At 46.0% G+C, this 15,628-nt stretch overlaps 1 protein-coding gene across 1 annotated transcript in view; it reads right to left on the bottom strand.

Moving 5' to 3' along the window:
* LOC135556996 (nuclear factor of activated T-cells, cytoplasmic 3-like) overlaps nt 1-15,628 on the bottom strand; it is an 86,843-nt gene that overhangs the window by 54,849 nt on the left and 16,366 nt on the right. Inside the window, 2 exon segments of the mRNA XM_064990342.1 lie at nt 6,312-6,804; nt 6,807-7,487. Coding sequence (XP_064846414.1) covers nt 6,312-6,804; nt 6,807-7,487 — 1,174 coding nt within the window.

The raw sequence follows: 15,628 nt of genomic DNA, 5'->3' as shown, positions 1-15,628 counted from the left end.
GTCGTGGCAAAACTAAAATTATGCTTTCAACAGGCCATGCTATGTCAGACAAACATGCCACACAGAAATGCCCTCCACTCAGCCCTCACACAGCATGCAGACCACAGACACCAAATAAAATAAATGTTAATTTACTAAAGGCCAGGGAACTCAAAAAGAACTCAACAGAGTAGCAAAACATGAGTCAGTCAGTTTTTCCCTATCCTCCGTGGCTCTATCGGAAGCTGGGCAGCTGGCTGACTCCGAACACCATCAGTCAGGCTCAATGGGAGAAATGTGGTGGCTGGCTTTCTTTGGAGTCAGTTCACTGAATAAACTGTTGTCCAGAGGAAAGAATGACATTTGAAGAAAAATAGAAGCACGTGTCTCTAACATTGTGGTATCGTATCACTGGCATCTGTTCCCATGCGATTTTGAATGAAAGTAGGCTATAGGACAGCCTGTCCTGGTAGCTTAGATTCCCCCACAGCACACGGCAGAGGAAAGCCCCCATGAATATGATCACATTGCATGCTATAAAGATGTACTGCACAAGTCACAACTATTCTAAATAAAAAGGTAGGCTTCTCAGACCCAGATCAAGTCTATTTCTTTGAAGCCATTTGAATAAGGATTCTCCAATGAGCATGCTTTGTAGTCCAGAAGTAATCTTAATCTAGGTCTGGGAAACCGTCTCTAAAGGTTTAAGGCCTAAAAACAAAGGTGGGTGTAACAGGGGCTTGTCTCGTACCCTCCAATGCCACCGACATAACACCGGAAGTGTATGTTTTCCCTGGTCAGCGGCCACAGTAACACAAGAGGGGTTTGGTAGCTAGGAAACCTGAGCGTTGTGGCGGGCGGAGGGAGCCGGTTGAAGCAGAGGTCAGAGCCTGGATTAGCGTAACCTTTCTAGGGTATGCTGCTTGGTACCGCGGGGCTCCCAGTCTCCACCTGCGGCCTACAGCCGCTCCCCTGTACATCTCTCCTTCTTTATTTACCTTTTATTTAACTAGGAAAGTCGTTCCAGTCTCTCGCTGCAGCGAACTGAAAAGAGGAGCGACCCAGGGATGTGTGTGCTTTGGGAACCTTTAGCAGAATTTGACTGGCAGAAAGGGTGTTTTATGTGGAGGATGAGGGCTGCAGTAGATCTCTCAGATAGGGAGAAGTGAGGACAAAGAGGGTTTTTATAAAGAATCATCATCAACCAGTGGGTCTTGCGACGGGTATACAGAAATGACCAGTTTACAGAGATGTATAGAGTGCAGTGATGTGTCCTATAAGGAGCATTGGTGGCAAATCAGATGGCCGAATAGTAAAGAACATCTAGCCGGCTCGAGAGCACCCTTACCCGCCTATCTATAAAATGCATCTCCGTAATCTAGCATGGGTAGGATGGTCATTTGAATCAGGGTTAGTTTGGCAGCTGGGGTGAAAGAGGAGCGATTACGATAGAGGAAACCAAGTCTAGATTGAACCAGATGTGCTGAGAAGGACAGTGTACTGTCTAGTCATACTCCCAAGTACTTGTATGAGGTGACTACCTCAAGCTCTAAACCCCCAGAGGTAGTAATCACACCGGTGGGGAGAGAGGCATTCTTCTTACCAAACCACATGACCTTTGTTTTGGAGACATTCAGAACAAGGTTAAGGGCAAAGAAAGCTTGTTGGACACTAAGAAAGCTATGTTGTAGTAGAGTTTAACACAAAATCCGAGGAGGGGCCAGCTGAGTACAAGACAGGCATATAAATAGATGAGAGGGCTTCCTACTGCCTGAGCTATGTTGTTGATGTAAATTGAGAAGAGTGTGGGGCCTAGGATCGAGCCTTGGGGTACTCTCTTAGTGACAGACAGTGGCTGAGACAGCAGATTTTCTGGCTTTATATACTGCACTCTTTGAGAGAGATAGTTAGAAAACCAGGACAAAGACCCCTCAGGGACACCAATAGTCCTTAGTCCTTAGCCAGCCCACAAGAATGGAATGGTCTACCGTATCAAAAGCTTCGGCCAAGACAATAAAAATAGCAGCACAGCATTGCTTAGAATCAAAGGCAATGGTGACATCATTGAGGACCTTTTAGGTTGCAGTGATACATCCATAACCTGAGCGGAAACCAAATTGCATACCAGAGAGAATACTATAGACATCAAGAAAGCCAGTCAGTTGATTATTGACAGGTTTTTCCAACACTTTTGATAAACAGGGCAAAATAGAAATTGGCCTATAACAGTTAGGATCAGCTTGATCTCCCCTTTAAATAAAGGCCACACCGTGACTGCCTTCCAAGCAATGAGAACCTCCCCAGAAAGGAGAGACATGTTAAAAAGGTCAGAGATAGGCTTGGTGATGATAGGGGCAGCAACCTTAAAGAAGAAAGGGTCTAAACTAGAGGTCGACCGATTAATCTGAATGGCTGATTAATTAGGGCCGATTTCAAGTTTTCATAACAATCGGAAATCAGTATTTTTGGGCGCCGATTTCCGATTATTAAAAAAATAAAAAATAATCATAATATTTTTTTATACCTTTTATTTAACTAGGCAAGTCAGTTAAGAACACATTCTTATTTACAATGACTACCTAGGAACTGTGGTTTAACTGCCTTGTTCAGGGGCAGAACGACAGATTTTCACCTTATCAGCTCAGGGTTTCAATCTTGCAACCCACACTTAACTAGTCCAACGCTCTAACCATTGCACTCCACAAGTAGCCTGCCTGTTACCTAAATGCAGTAGAAGCCAAGGTAAATTGCTAGCTAGCATTAAACTTATCTCATAAAAAACAATCAAACATAATCACTAGTTATAACTACTAATCCAGTTTAGCAGGCAATATTAACCAGGTGAAATTGTGTAATTTCTCTTGCGTTCATTGCACGCAGAGTCAGGGTATATGCAACAGTTTGGGCTGGCTGGCTCATTGCGAAATAATTTGCCAGAATTTTACATAATTATGACATACATTGAAGGTTGTGCAATGTAACAAGAATTTTAGACTTAGGGATGCCACCCGTTAGATAAAATACCGAACGGTTCCGTATTTCACTGAAATAATAAAAGTTTTGTTTTCGAAATGATAGTTTCCGCATTCGATCATATTAATGACCAACGGCTCGTATTTCTGTGTGTTATTATGTTATAATTAAGTCTGATTTGATAGAGCAGTCTGAGCTGCAGCAGGCCCGTAATCATTCATTCAAACAGCACTTTTGTGCATTTTGCCAGCAGCAAGCACAGCGCTGTTTATGACTTCAAGCCTGTCAGCCTAATGGCTGGTGTAACCAATGTGAAATGGCTAGCTAGTTAGCTGGGTGTGCGCTAATACTGTTTCAAACGTCACTCACTTTTAGATTTGGAGTAGTTATTCCCCCTGCGCTGCAAGGGCCACGGCTTTTGTGGAGCGATGAGTAACGATGCTTCGAGTGTGGCTGTTGTCGATGTGTTCCTGGTTCGAGCCCAGGTAGGGGCGAGGAGGGGGATGGAAGCTATACTGTTACACTGGCAATACTATAGTACCTATAAGAACATCCAATAGTCAAAGGTACAAATGGTATAGAGAGAAATATCCTATAAATACTATATTAACTACAACCTAAAACCTCTTACCTTGGAATATTGAAGTCTCATGTTAAAAGGAACCTCCAGCTTTCATATGTTCTCATGTTCTGAGCAAGGAACTTAAACATAAGCTTTTTTACATGGCACATATTTTACATGGCACATATTACTTTCTTCTCCAACACTTTGTTTTTGCATTATTTAAACCAAATTGAACATGTTTCATTACTTATTTGAGGCTAAATTGATTTTATTGATGTTTTATATTAAGTTTAAATAAGTGTTAATTCAGTATTGTTGTAATTGTCATTATTACAAATACATTTATTTATTTTATTTTAATTTTTTGCAAAAATGTTTTTTTTTTTTTTTAATTATTATTATTTATTTTATTTTCTAAATCGGACGATTAATCGGTATCGGTTTTTTTGGTCCTCCAATAATCGGTATCGGCTTTTTTGGTCCTCCAATAATCGGTATCGGCATTGATAAATCATAATCGGTCGACCTCTAGTCTAAACCTTTGGACCCAGATGTTTTTTGGGGGTCCAAAAGGAGCTCCTATCGCACCTCAGACTCTGTGTCCGCCTGCAAGGAGAAACTTTGTAGCGGGGCAGGGGAAAGAGGGAGGAGGTCTTTAAGTGAGAGAACAGCTCCTTAAAGTAACTAACTTTGGCCTTCCGGATAGCCTGGAGTGCACTTATTTCTAATTTGCCTGATCCAGTCAGCCTGAGTATGCATGTGCCGAGCCATAAAGCCTTTCTTAGCCCCACTAAATGTCATATCAACCTGAATACCAGTATGTGAATATGGAGGTCTATAGTTAGCCCTGAGGTGGGATGGACTAGCCTGGTTATAGATCTTTTTGTGCAGTATAGCCAACTATAATGGTCATTTTCATGCCAATTGTCTATACAGAAAACAGATCTGGGATCAAGATATAGGGAGAGACTGGGAGGGATTGGGAGGGAGGGCTCCCTGAATCCACCCCCGGTCTGTCTGAGGCTCAGACTCGGAGCCCCCCGCCCCATGCCTCTGTTTCCTCCACCACCAGCCACTGAACACTGACAGCCACCCAGCAGACAGACGCCAGGACCATCTGTTCAGCAGAACACCTCCCAGACACAGGTTCTCTGACTGGAGACGAGGGTTGTCACGATACCAGTGTGGCGAAACTACGATACCACATTTTCCTTGGTCAAAAAAAAACAACAGGAAGCAGACTAAACTGTTTACAAAAATGTTTTATTTTATACTATAGGACTGTTATGTCATAAGAAATTATATCTGCTTCATTTTTTGTTTTCTTGCCACAATACTTCTGAGTATTGCGATACTGGTATCATGGTGACAACCCTAGTGGAGACACTTCCAGAACCTTCTACAGCAGACAGGAGAGATCACCCCACAGTCACAGCACTCAATACATCCAACAGTGGAAGCCTACTCTAGTCCTAAAGACCTAATCATTTTATAAATAGTGGTTTATCCTAGATATGAATATACTCTTGTAGCAGGGTACTAGACCACTATAACAAGGTACAGTGTTGACCCCTTTCTGGAAGGTGTCTGTGAATTGGCAGCCAGACTGTGGTGCTTCAGGAAGGCTGGGTTAGATGGTGGTGGTGTGGCCCCTCAGCCATATGTGACCTGTGCTGATTTATAGCGCTAGGGGCCAGAGCACACAAACAAGGCTGAGACTTCATCTGCTGCACACATTGGGAGAGCAGAGAAGGGAAACTTTAACCCGCTCTTTCTGATAGAAGTCAGTGCGTCACGACGATCAAGAGCTTCTGGTTACGCCGATTTCCAGATAAAAAGTGTGTGTGTGTAAGTGTGTGTGTGTGTGTGTGTGTGTGTGTGTGTGTGTGTGTGTGTGTGTGTGTGTGTGTGTGTGTGTGTGTGTGAGTGAGTGAGTGAGTGAGTGAGTGAGTGAGTGAGTGAGTGAGTGAGTGAGTGAGTGAGTGAGTGTGTGAGTGTGAGAGACGTGAGCATGTGCTTCCCCCCAGGCACCAACAACCTTATGTTACACTGTTGTGCTACTTCAGACAGCGCCATCATGTCTCTGTGGCTCATTAAATGTTTCAGCCCATGTGGGTCTAAAGCAGTGACTTAAAGTATGGAGCGCTTTGGAGTCAAACCTACAGACACAATTATACCGGTATAAGCTACAGAATATTATACTAGTGCACGCCTGATAGGTGCAGACTAAGTGCAGGGTAGTTCCCCTGTTCCAATTCAATTAGGCTACACAATTGTAACTTCGGAGCTCTGGATATCCGACTGCAAGCTCAAATTTGAGGAATGCTTGCCCAACTGTCCAAGCCATTGCATAACCAGGAGTGAATTGTAATCTATTGCTATTAAACTTGATTCAATGTAAGAATCTGCCTTCATAAAATACTAGTACGAACAGTGTCTTAATGCTCTTATCGGGATCAAACAGGCTACTGAACATTTTGTTCTTTATCACTAATCCTATAAAGGTCCTATAAAGGTTCCTATCTGTACCTTTCATGTACTCTACCTTGACCTAGTAATACTAATGACTCTGATGAGTGTATATTCATTCTAAATGCTGACTAAAGCTAAAGATGACTTGTGATTAGTGTTGCAAAATATCTTCCTTTGTTATTCAGATATCCTGGTTGGAGGATTCCCTCCCTGCTTATTCCCTCCTGATTCTGGGAATCCTCCAACCAACATTTCTGGGAAAGTTTGTGGAATTTTCCAATGCTATCTGTGATTGAGAGGGCAGGTACAGGAAGTGACATACCTGAAGATGGGTGTGTGTCCTGGTTTGGGTTTGTTCCATGTGAAATGTGAGGGCACTGAGAGAAACTGTTCCCCTGGACCGTCCTTCTTCAGGGAGTGCAAGGTGTCTTCCGAGGGAGAGTCCATGAGGGGGGACCCGTTCCCAGAGTCGTCCAGGCCCAGGTCCCCCTTCCCCCCCATGGAGCATGTCCGGTCCTGGGAAGTCTTCCTCGTCTTGGAGGGGATGTCTGCCTCGGAAGGGCAGCACTGGAACATGCCCATGGAGGGGCTTCCTATCCAGGTGTCCTCTGTCACGCTGCCCCTTGGGGACGGCTCGGGGGTGGGGATCGGGGAGTGGTGTGGGGACACGGAGCCCATTGGGTAGCAGATGTCTGCGCTGGAGTGGCGTCTCTTCCCGCAGGGTGAGGTGGGGCGTGAGGAGGGGCGGGACGGCGGCCGGGGGCTCAGCCAGTTCTCGTCGGTGACGGAGGTGCGTGGGGAGTGGCAGGGGGAGACTCGGGGGACAGGGAGTGGGAGGAGTGGGAGTGGTGAAAGGCAGGGTGGTGGTGCTGATGCCCAGCCCACAGACCCTCCTCCAGGACCCCAGGATGAGGGGAGCAGCCAGGGGAGGTGCGGGGAGACCCCAGGGTAAACCTTGCGGCCGCTTCGTTCAGCTCAGAGTCCACGTCATCGTACTCGTGGGAGAAGGACTCGCAGGACGAGGCGTCTGAGAACCAGCTCCTGGAGGACAGGGAGCTGCAGGGGGACGGGCTGAGAGTTGAGTCCCGGTATGAGTGGTCTAAGGGCAGGTACAGGTGGTCCCTGGACAGGGGCCGGTCCCCATGGTGGTAGTCCCCATCATTACCTCTAAGATTGTCCTCGTTAGCGTCCATCTCCTGCTGACAGCTGGGGGAGATAGAGGTGATCTGGATGCTAGGACACTCAAAGGCTTTGGGAGGCCCCCCACCCCCACCTGCAGGGCTGGATTTGTTTTTGTTGACATTGTCCTGGACCTCATAAATGGGGTCGTACACCTTGTGGGACTGCAGGCGCTGATGGGGGGAGGAGCTGATGACTTGGGAGTGGGAGTGAGGCTGCATGCTGCCATTGCGAGACTGACCCATAGACTGGTTGTTGACCACGGACTGCTGGCCCACATTGAGGATGTAGAAGGACGTATTGTCGTCAGGCTCCAGATCTGAATAGGAATGATGGGGAGAAAAAGGACCATACGTCACCATCACAATAACCGCTCTATGGGCCATACAATACCTATTTGTATTATATGAGGAGGATGCTAATACTTGTGATCTGGCAATGCCTTTGAACTGAATTTATTTCAACAGAACATTCATTTTACCCCTATTCCTGTGAGATCTAAGAACCACTTCACCGCCAAGAGAGTGATAAGGATAGACCCAGGCAAACCGCTCCACTATCCCCCTGACAAACACCTTTATTGGTGCTTTATTGCTGTGGTTTTCATTCTGCTAGTCTTGAACAGGAGTTGGCTTGACACACATACACACATAGGAGGAGTTACTTTGCTTCGCTGCAAACAAGGATAGTCCTCATCTACAACAGTAGGTACATTATGGTCTACTGATAGGCAACCTCCATTCCAGACATAGTCCTACATTCCAGAGGGGTGGGGGACGAGAGAGGTGTGTGTGCATGTGTTTAGACGGGCAGAAAGAAAACGGGCATGGTTCCAAGAGGGATAACCGATGAGCATCGCTCCTCAGGAAACAAATTCACACAACGGTGCATGCTCTCTCCTGTCATCATGGCAGCACCAGCACTCTAATAATACACATCAGCCCTGCCTCAGTGATGGTCTGGCCACACACAGGCACAAAGACCGGCACAGGCACAAAGACAGGCACAAAGACACACACACACACACAAAGACAGGCACACACACACACACACACACAGGCACAAAGACAGGCACACACACACACACACAGGCACAAAGACAGGCACAAAGACAAAGACAGGCACACACACACACACACAAAGACAGGCACACACACACACACACACACACAGGCACAAAGACAGGCACACACACACACACACACACAGGCACAAAGACAGGCACACACACACACACACACACAGGCACAAAGACAGGCACACACACACACAAGCACAAATACAAGCACGCACGCACACACACAAAGGATAGGTGGCTCACAGACAACAACCTATTGTCCACCAACACCACTCTATTTGTAGTTATTGATAAACTGGCTGGACCTAACTGGGACACGAACACAGGACAGAGTCACTACACGCCCCTGGACTCATCACGAGAAATACACCATGTCACTTTCTATTCCATAGTTCTGTTCAATATTAGGACTTAGTACAAAGATGAAGAGAATTTGCAATATTGAACCCATGTGACTTTGTGAAAATACAGTTCACTTTTAACTACTGTTGCAGCAGTAGTGTAAATCACTTAACATAGTTGTGCTGTGCTCTCCAGTAAAGTACAAATAACCTAACCAAAGGTGCACATATTCATGATATTTACACACCCAGTTCATGTCATATGCAATGGGTGTTTGAACTTGCTGTTCTTCAAAACAAAACACTTTTAAAGGACCTTGAGAAGAGACACAAATCCTGTGCGTCAACACATTTAGGAAACCACAGTCTTCTAAAGCTAAAGATGAATGGAAATATCAGAATCAGACTGTAAAAAGGAACATTTTATGAGAGGAGCAGCCTTCTCAATTCTCTCTCTCCCCCACCCCCCCCCTCTCTCCCACTCCCTCCCTCCCTCTCTCACTCCCACCCTCTCTCCCCCTCCCTCTCTCACTCCCACCCTCTCACTCCCCCTCCCTCTCCCTCTCTCACTCCCTTCCTCGCAGCAGTCTATTCATAGCTGCTCCACAGTGGCCCTGCCTGCCTGTCAGTGTCACAAGACTGCTGTATCCTGTGACGACAGAGGGAGACATCATCTGACTGACGGAGGAATAGATAGAATGTATGGTGTGTGTATGGAGGACAACAGAGCGGGTCAACAGCCTGCTGCACTGTGCCGCCTCTACCCGCCCCCCCGAGCCCTCAGAGGAAGGACAAGACAACACACTAACAAAAGCATGGCGTACAGTATGTGGAAGGATACACTAACTAAAGCACTGCTATCGGGCTGGATAGTCATACACTGTAGGCCGAGCTTTCCATAGCATCTGGAAAAACACACATTTACATTGTGTTGTTCCGTTACTTTCTAGTCAAGTTTAAAAAAAATAATAATTCAAAAGTAGTGTGGCACGGTATACTGAAACGCTTGTACTTTTCTGATACTAGAAGCTGAAAAACGATTTGGTACTAGAATTAGTATTACTTTTGGTACTTCTGTCAAATGTTTCTCACGGAGTCTACTGATTGAGAGAGGATCAAGTCTATCATTGCAGTCCCCTTGTAGCACAACAATACGTGGCCTCTAGACTAGCACTAGACTAGCTCTAGACTAGCCTGTCCTGAAGAACTCACTGGGAGTCTGGGCTGCATCACCACTTGCGCTGCACAGAAGTTAACACGCTTAAACGTCATGTAGAAATGTTGAAAACGGTTGATTACTGTTGGCTAAACAATGTCCAAGAGCTACATAATACAACACTTTACAATGCAGAAAGATAACATTAACGGTAGCTTACAGCTTTGTAGGCAAACTGTCCTTCTTAGCTTACAGCTGAAGCTAACATCAATTCACTACCCTAGTACCTTGTTTGTGATTACATGCAGTATACAAACCATAACGCAAAATATTGCAGATTTCAAAGCTTATTGTCACCAAAACTTGTATTCATTCCCTTAATCTCCCCCACCTCTGTTTCTCCAAGTCAAGATCATTTTTGCTCAGCATTAGTCTCTCTCTCTGTGTGTGAGAATGACGTCATGGGTCTTAAAGAGACAGCACAGACTTTGATCAAAGAAGAGATTGCTTCTTTTATTTTACCTTTCTTTTATCTTTAACCAGGCAAGTCAGTTAAGAACAAATTCTTATTTTCAATGACGGCCTAGGAACAGTGAGTTAACTGCCTGTTCAGGGGCAGAATGACAGAATTGTACCTTGTCAGCTCGGGGATTTGAACTTGCAACCTTTCGGTTACCAGTCCAACGCTCTAACCACTAGGCTACCCTGCCGTCACATTTAGTTGATCAGTACAATATAATAAGTCTCAAACGGAACGGAAACAGATTGTTTTGTTATCTGCAGTCTCATGAAATCAGTAAAAACAAGCTCAATAACTAAAAGGCATGCACACATCCTACTGAATATGATTTCATCTGTATTGTGAATAGGCCTAGTCTAAATCTTGATGACCCAGTTAATCAATAGACTAGAGATTTTCCATTCAAATAAATTATTACCATTATGTTGTCATGTAGTTAGTTATTTGTTTTACCAAAGCCAAACTGATTGTATGACTGACTCATTAATGCATACATTCAAAATGTAATGACATCAACTGCCATTCTGTGACTTTGGCTAATATGCATTATATTTCCCTTGGTATTGTTTTGGTATTGTGATGGTATCAAGTATTGTGATAGTAAACTGGTATTGGTATCAAATCTAAATACTGGTATCGTGACAACACCCTTCAAAAGGCACAGGATTGGACAGCCCTGGTAGTTTCCCACGCAATTCAATAAATGTAGCCAATTCAATAAACGGTCAACGGTAGAAATCGAGTTAGACAAACTTGTAGGCCAATACTTTGTGAAAGAAGCCAATATTCATTGCCAAATGCAGACATATTAAGAAGGGGTTATTTTCAATAGCATATTAATTAACAAGAGCAGGTCCACAAATACACCTCAGTTATTAAAGATCTATTGAATATTCTCTGTTTCCATGAGCCTGCTGGAAAGAGAGAAAAAACTATCTGCCAAGTGTGTGTGTGTGTGTGTGTGTGTGTGTGTGTGTGTGTGTGTGTGTGTGTGTGTGTGTGTGTGTGTGTGTGTGTGTGTGTGTGTTGTAAATGTACATCTCCCCCTCATTTAAATGCTGTTCTAAATGATTGAGGTGGCATGGCCAGCCATCAATTAATACTCAACCCTACCACACTGCAGGCTGCCAGCTCAGTTCATTAACATCTCTCACTCAATGATGAGAGACAAGACAGAGAGACAGAGATGGTCATCTCCCTGTCTTGTCTGTGACCACTGACAGACATACAGCTAGAACAGAGTCAGACACAACACATGAGCCAATTAACAAAGGAAGCAGTGAAGCCATCTGATCTCAATCCAATTTTCCCAGCAGTGGGACATTAAAGATCTTCTGGTTCTTATGAAGGGCTCTTTGTTTTATTCTATCAAGAACGGTCTACAAAATAATGTATCCGACAGAGAGTGGGAAGGGCCCCATCTACATTCCTAACATATATGTTCATCGCGGTCACATCAAACTGTTCACATGTGAAGTACAGTTTTGACAGTGGTGTTTTCCTGCTGATTGCATTATGAAATGAACCTGTAGCCAACTGCTTTGTGCGTATGGCTGCACTTAAAATGTGAAGAACTCTGTCCCAGAGTCGGTTTGGAATAGGCTATTTATTTCTCGACCAGCTAACCAATAGAATAGGTAACCTACACTTTTCTACTATAGTAGATTGACATAGGCTAGTGATTTTGCTGTTTGTTACTCATTTTGTTGGCTGTGGAAAAGTAAATGTTATTCTAACATGTTCAAAGTGAACATCAGAATTTGTTAAGAAGGACCACATCATTGTTTTGTTAATATTAATTACCATATTCTAAATATTATTTCCGTCATTCTGAGCACAGTGTGTGGACGCCCTAATCAGGTTACGCACCCAATGTAAATTGGTCTGGTAAATTTCTCAAAATGTCCGGTGAATTAAAATGTCGCCGGTCAAATGTCCGGCACCACATTCTCCTAACGGAAACCCTGGGGCACGTTCGCTACAAAAATAACATTTTTTGTGACAAAACCATCAGTAGAGTTGAAAATGTGATGGAAACCCATTCGGTACATGAGAATTTAATCTCAAAAGTCATTTTTATTTGCACTACATCATCATTCACAGCCTTTTACCCACAACAAGTCAATTTGATGGAAACATCTCTGGTGGGAAAATGTGGATTTTAGAATATTCGCATGAAAATCGATCACCAATCTGTTGGAAACATAGCTATTGTCAAAAGTCTCATCATTGTCCTACTTCCACATGGCATTGGAAAGGCCTGTGAAGTCTGACTGTACTTTATACAGAATATAGGCTACAATCTGTATGTGAGTGAAAGTGTGTTTAAATGCTCTGCATGACACGTCTAAGAGCTCATTAGGTGTATGTTTTATGATGTGGAAACCCTCTTGCTCAACAAGCTCCGCCAGCCTCCTCAAATGACTGATCTGAAACCATCTTGCTCAACAAGCTCCGCCAGCCTCCTCAGATGACTGATCTGAAACCCTCTTGCTCCACAAGCTCCGCCAGCCTCCTCAAATGACTGATCTGAAACCCTCTTGCTCCACAAGCTCCGCCAGCCTCCTCAGATGACTGATCTGAAACCCTCTTGCTCAACAAGCTCCGCCAGAATCCTCAGATGACTGATCTGAAACCCTCTTGCTCCACAAGCTCCGCCAGTCTCCTCAAATGACTGATCTGAAACCCTCTTGCTCAACAAGCTCCGCCAGCCTCCTCAGATGACTGATCTGAAACCATCTTGCTCAACAAGCTCCGCCAGCATCCTCAGATGACTGATCTGAAACCCTCTTGCTCAACAAGCTCCGCCAGCATCCTCAGATGACTGATCTGAAACCCTCTTGCTCCACAAGCTCCGCCAGCCTCCTCAGATGACTGATCTGAAACCCTCTTGCTCAAAAGCCCGCCAGCCAGATGACTGATCTGAAACCATCTTGCTCAAGATCCTCAGATGACTGATCTGAAACCCTCTTGCTCCACAAGCTGAAACCCTCTTGCTCCACAAGCTCCGCCAGCCTCCTCAGATGACTGATCTGAAACCCTCTTGCTCCACAAGCCCTGCCAGCCTCCTCAAATGACTGATCTGAAACCCTCTTGCTCCACAAGCTCCGCCAGCCTCCTCAAATGACTGATCTGAAACCCTCTTGCTCCACAAGCTCCGCCAGCCTCCTCAGATGACTGATCTGAAACCCTCTTGCTCCACAAGCTCCGCCAGCCTCCTCAAATGACTGATCTGAAACCCTCTTGCTCCTCACAAGCTCCGCCAGCCTGCTCAAATGACTGATCTGAAACCCTCTTGCTCCACAAGCTCCGTCCTCAGCCTCCTCAAATGACTGATCTGAAACCCTCTTGCTCCACAAGCTCCGCCAGCCTCCTCAAATGACTGATCTGAAACCCTCTTGCTCAACAAGCTCCGCCAGCCTCCTCAGATGACTGATCTGAAACCATCTTGCTCAACAAGCTCCGCCAGCCTCCTCAGATGACTGATCTGAAACCCTCTTGCTCCACAAGCTCCGCCAGCCTCCTCAAATGACTGATCTGAAACCCTCTTGCTCCACAAGCTCCGCCAGCCTCCTCAGATGACTGATCTGAAACCCTCTTGCTCCACAAGCTCCGCCAGCCTCCTCAAATGACTGATCTGAAACCCTCTTGCTCCACAAGCTCCGCCAGCCTCCTCAGATGACTGATCTGAAACCCTCTTGCTCCACAAGCTCCGCCAGACTCTCCTCAAATGACTGATCTGAAACCCTCTTGCTCAACAAGCTCCGCCACAAGCCTCCTCAGATGACTGATCTGAAACCATCTTGATGACTGATCTGAAACCCTCTTGCTCCGCCAGCATCCTCAGATGACTGATCTGAAACCCTCTTGCTCAACAAGCCTCGCCAGCATCCTCAGATGACTGATCTGAAACCCTCTTGCTCCACAAGCTCCGCCAGCCTCCTCAGATGACTGATCTGAAACCCTCTTGCTCCACAAGCTCCGCCAGCCTCCTCAGATGACTGATCTGAAACCCTCTTGCTGATCAAACAAGCTCCGCCAGCCTCCTCAGATGACTGATCTGAAACCCTCTTGCTCCACAAGCTCCGCCAGCCTCCTCAAATGACTGATCTGAAACCATCTTGCTCTGAAACCCTCTTGCTCCACAAGCTCCGCCAGCCTCCTCAGATGACTGATCTGAAACCCTCTTGCTCCACAAGCTCCGCCAGCCTCCTCAGATGACTGATCTGAAACCCTCTTGCTCCACAAGCTCCGCTGATCTGGAAACCCTCTTGCTCCACAAGCCCGCCAGCCTCCTCAAATGACTGATCTGAAACCCTCTTGCTCCACAAGCTCCGCCAGCCTCCTCAGATGACTGATCTGAAACCCTCTTGCTCCACAAGACTGATCTGAAACCCTCTTGCTCAGCTCCGCCAGCTCCTCAAATGACTGATCTGAAACCCTTGCTCCACAAGCTCCTCAGATGACTGATCTGAAACCCTCTTGCTCCACAAGCCCGCCACCAGCCTCTGAAACCCTCAGATGATGACTGATCTGAACCCCTCTTGCTCCACAAGCTCCGCCAGCCTCCTCAGATGACTGATCTGAAACCCTCTTGCTCCACAAGCTCCGCCAGCCTCCTCAGATGACTGATCTGAAACCCTCTTGCTCAACAAGCCTCGCAAGCCTCCTCAAATGACTGATCTGAAACCCTCTTGCTCCACAAGCTCCTCCTCAAATGACTGATCTGAAACCCTCTTGCTCCACAAGCTCCGCCAGCCTCCTCAAATGACTGATCTGAAACCCTCTTGCTCCACAAGCTCCGCTGATCAAACCCTCTTGCTCTCCTCAGATGACTGATCTGAAACCCCGCCAGCCTCTTGACTGATCTGAAACACAAGCTCCGCCAGCCTCCTCAGATGACTGATCTGAAACCCTCTTGCTCAACAAGCTCCGCCAGCATCCTCAGATGACTGATCTGAAACCCTCTTGCTCCACAAGCTCCGCTCCAGCCTCCTCAGATGACTGATCTGAAACCCTCTCCACAAGCTCCGCCAACAAGACTGATCCCCTCTTGCTCAGCATCCTCAGATGACTGATCTGAAACCCTCTTGCTCAACAAGCTCCGCCAGCCTCCTCAGATGACTGATCTGAAACCCTCTTGCTCCACAAGCTCCGCCAGCATCCTCAGATGACTGATCTGAAACCCTCTTGCTCAGATGACTGAAGCTCCGCTCCGCCAGCATCCTCAGATGACTGATCTGAAACCCTCTTGCTCCACAAGCTCCGCCAGCCTCCTCAGATGACAGATGACTGATCTGAAACCCTCTTGCTCCACAAGCTCCGCCAGCCTCCTCAGATGACTGATCTGAAACCCTCTTGCTCC

The sequence above is a fragment of the Oncorhynchus masou genome, chromosome 2 (genome assembly GCF_036934945.1).
Source record: "Oncorhynchus masou masou isolate Uvic2021 chromosome 2, UVic_Omas_1.1, whole genome shotgun sequence".
Taxonomy (NCBI): Eukaryota; Metazoa; Chordata; class Actinopteri; order Salmoniformes; family Salmonidae; genus Oncorhynchus; species Oncorhynchus masou.
The sequence above is the reverse complement of the archived record's forward strand: the minus strand, read 5'-3'. Positions and strand labels throughout refer to the sequence as shown.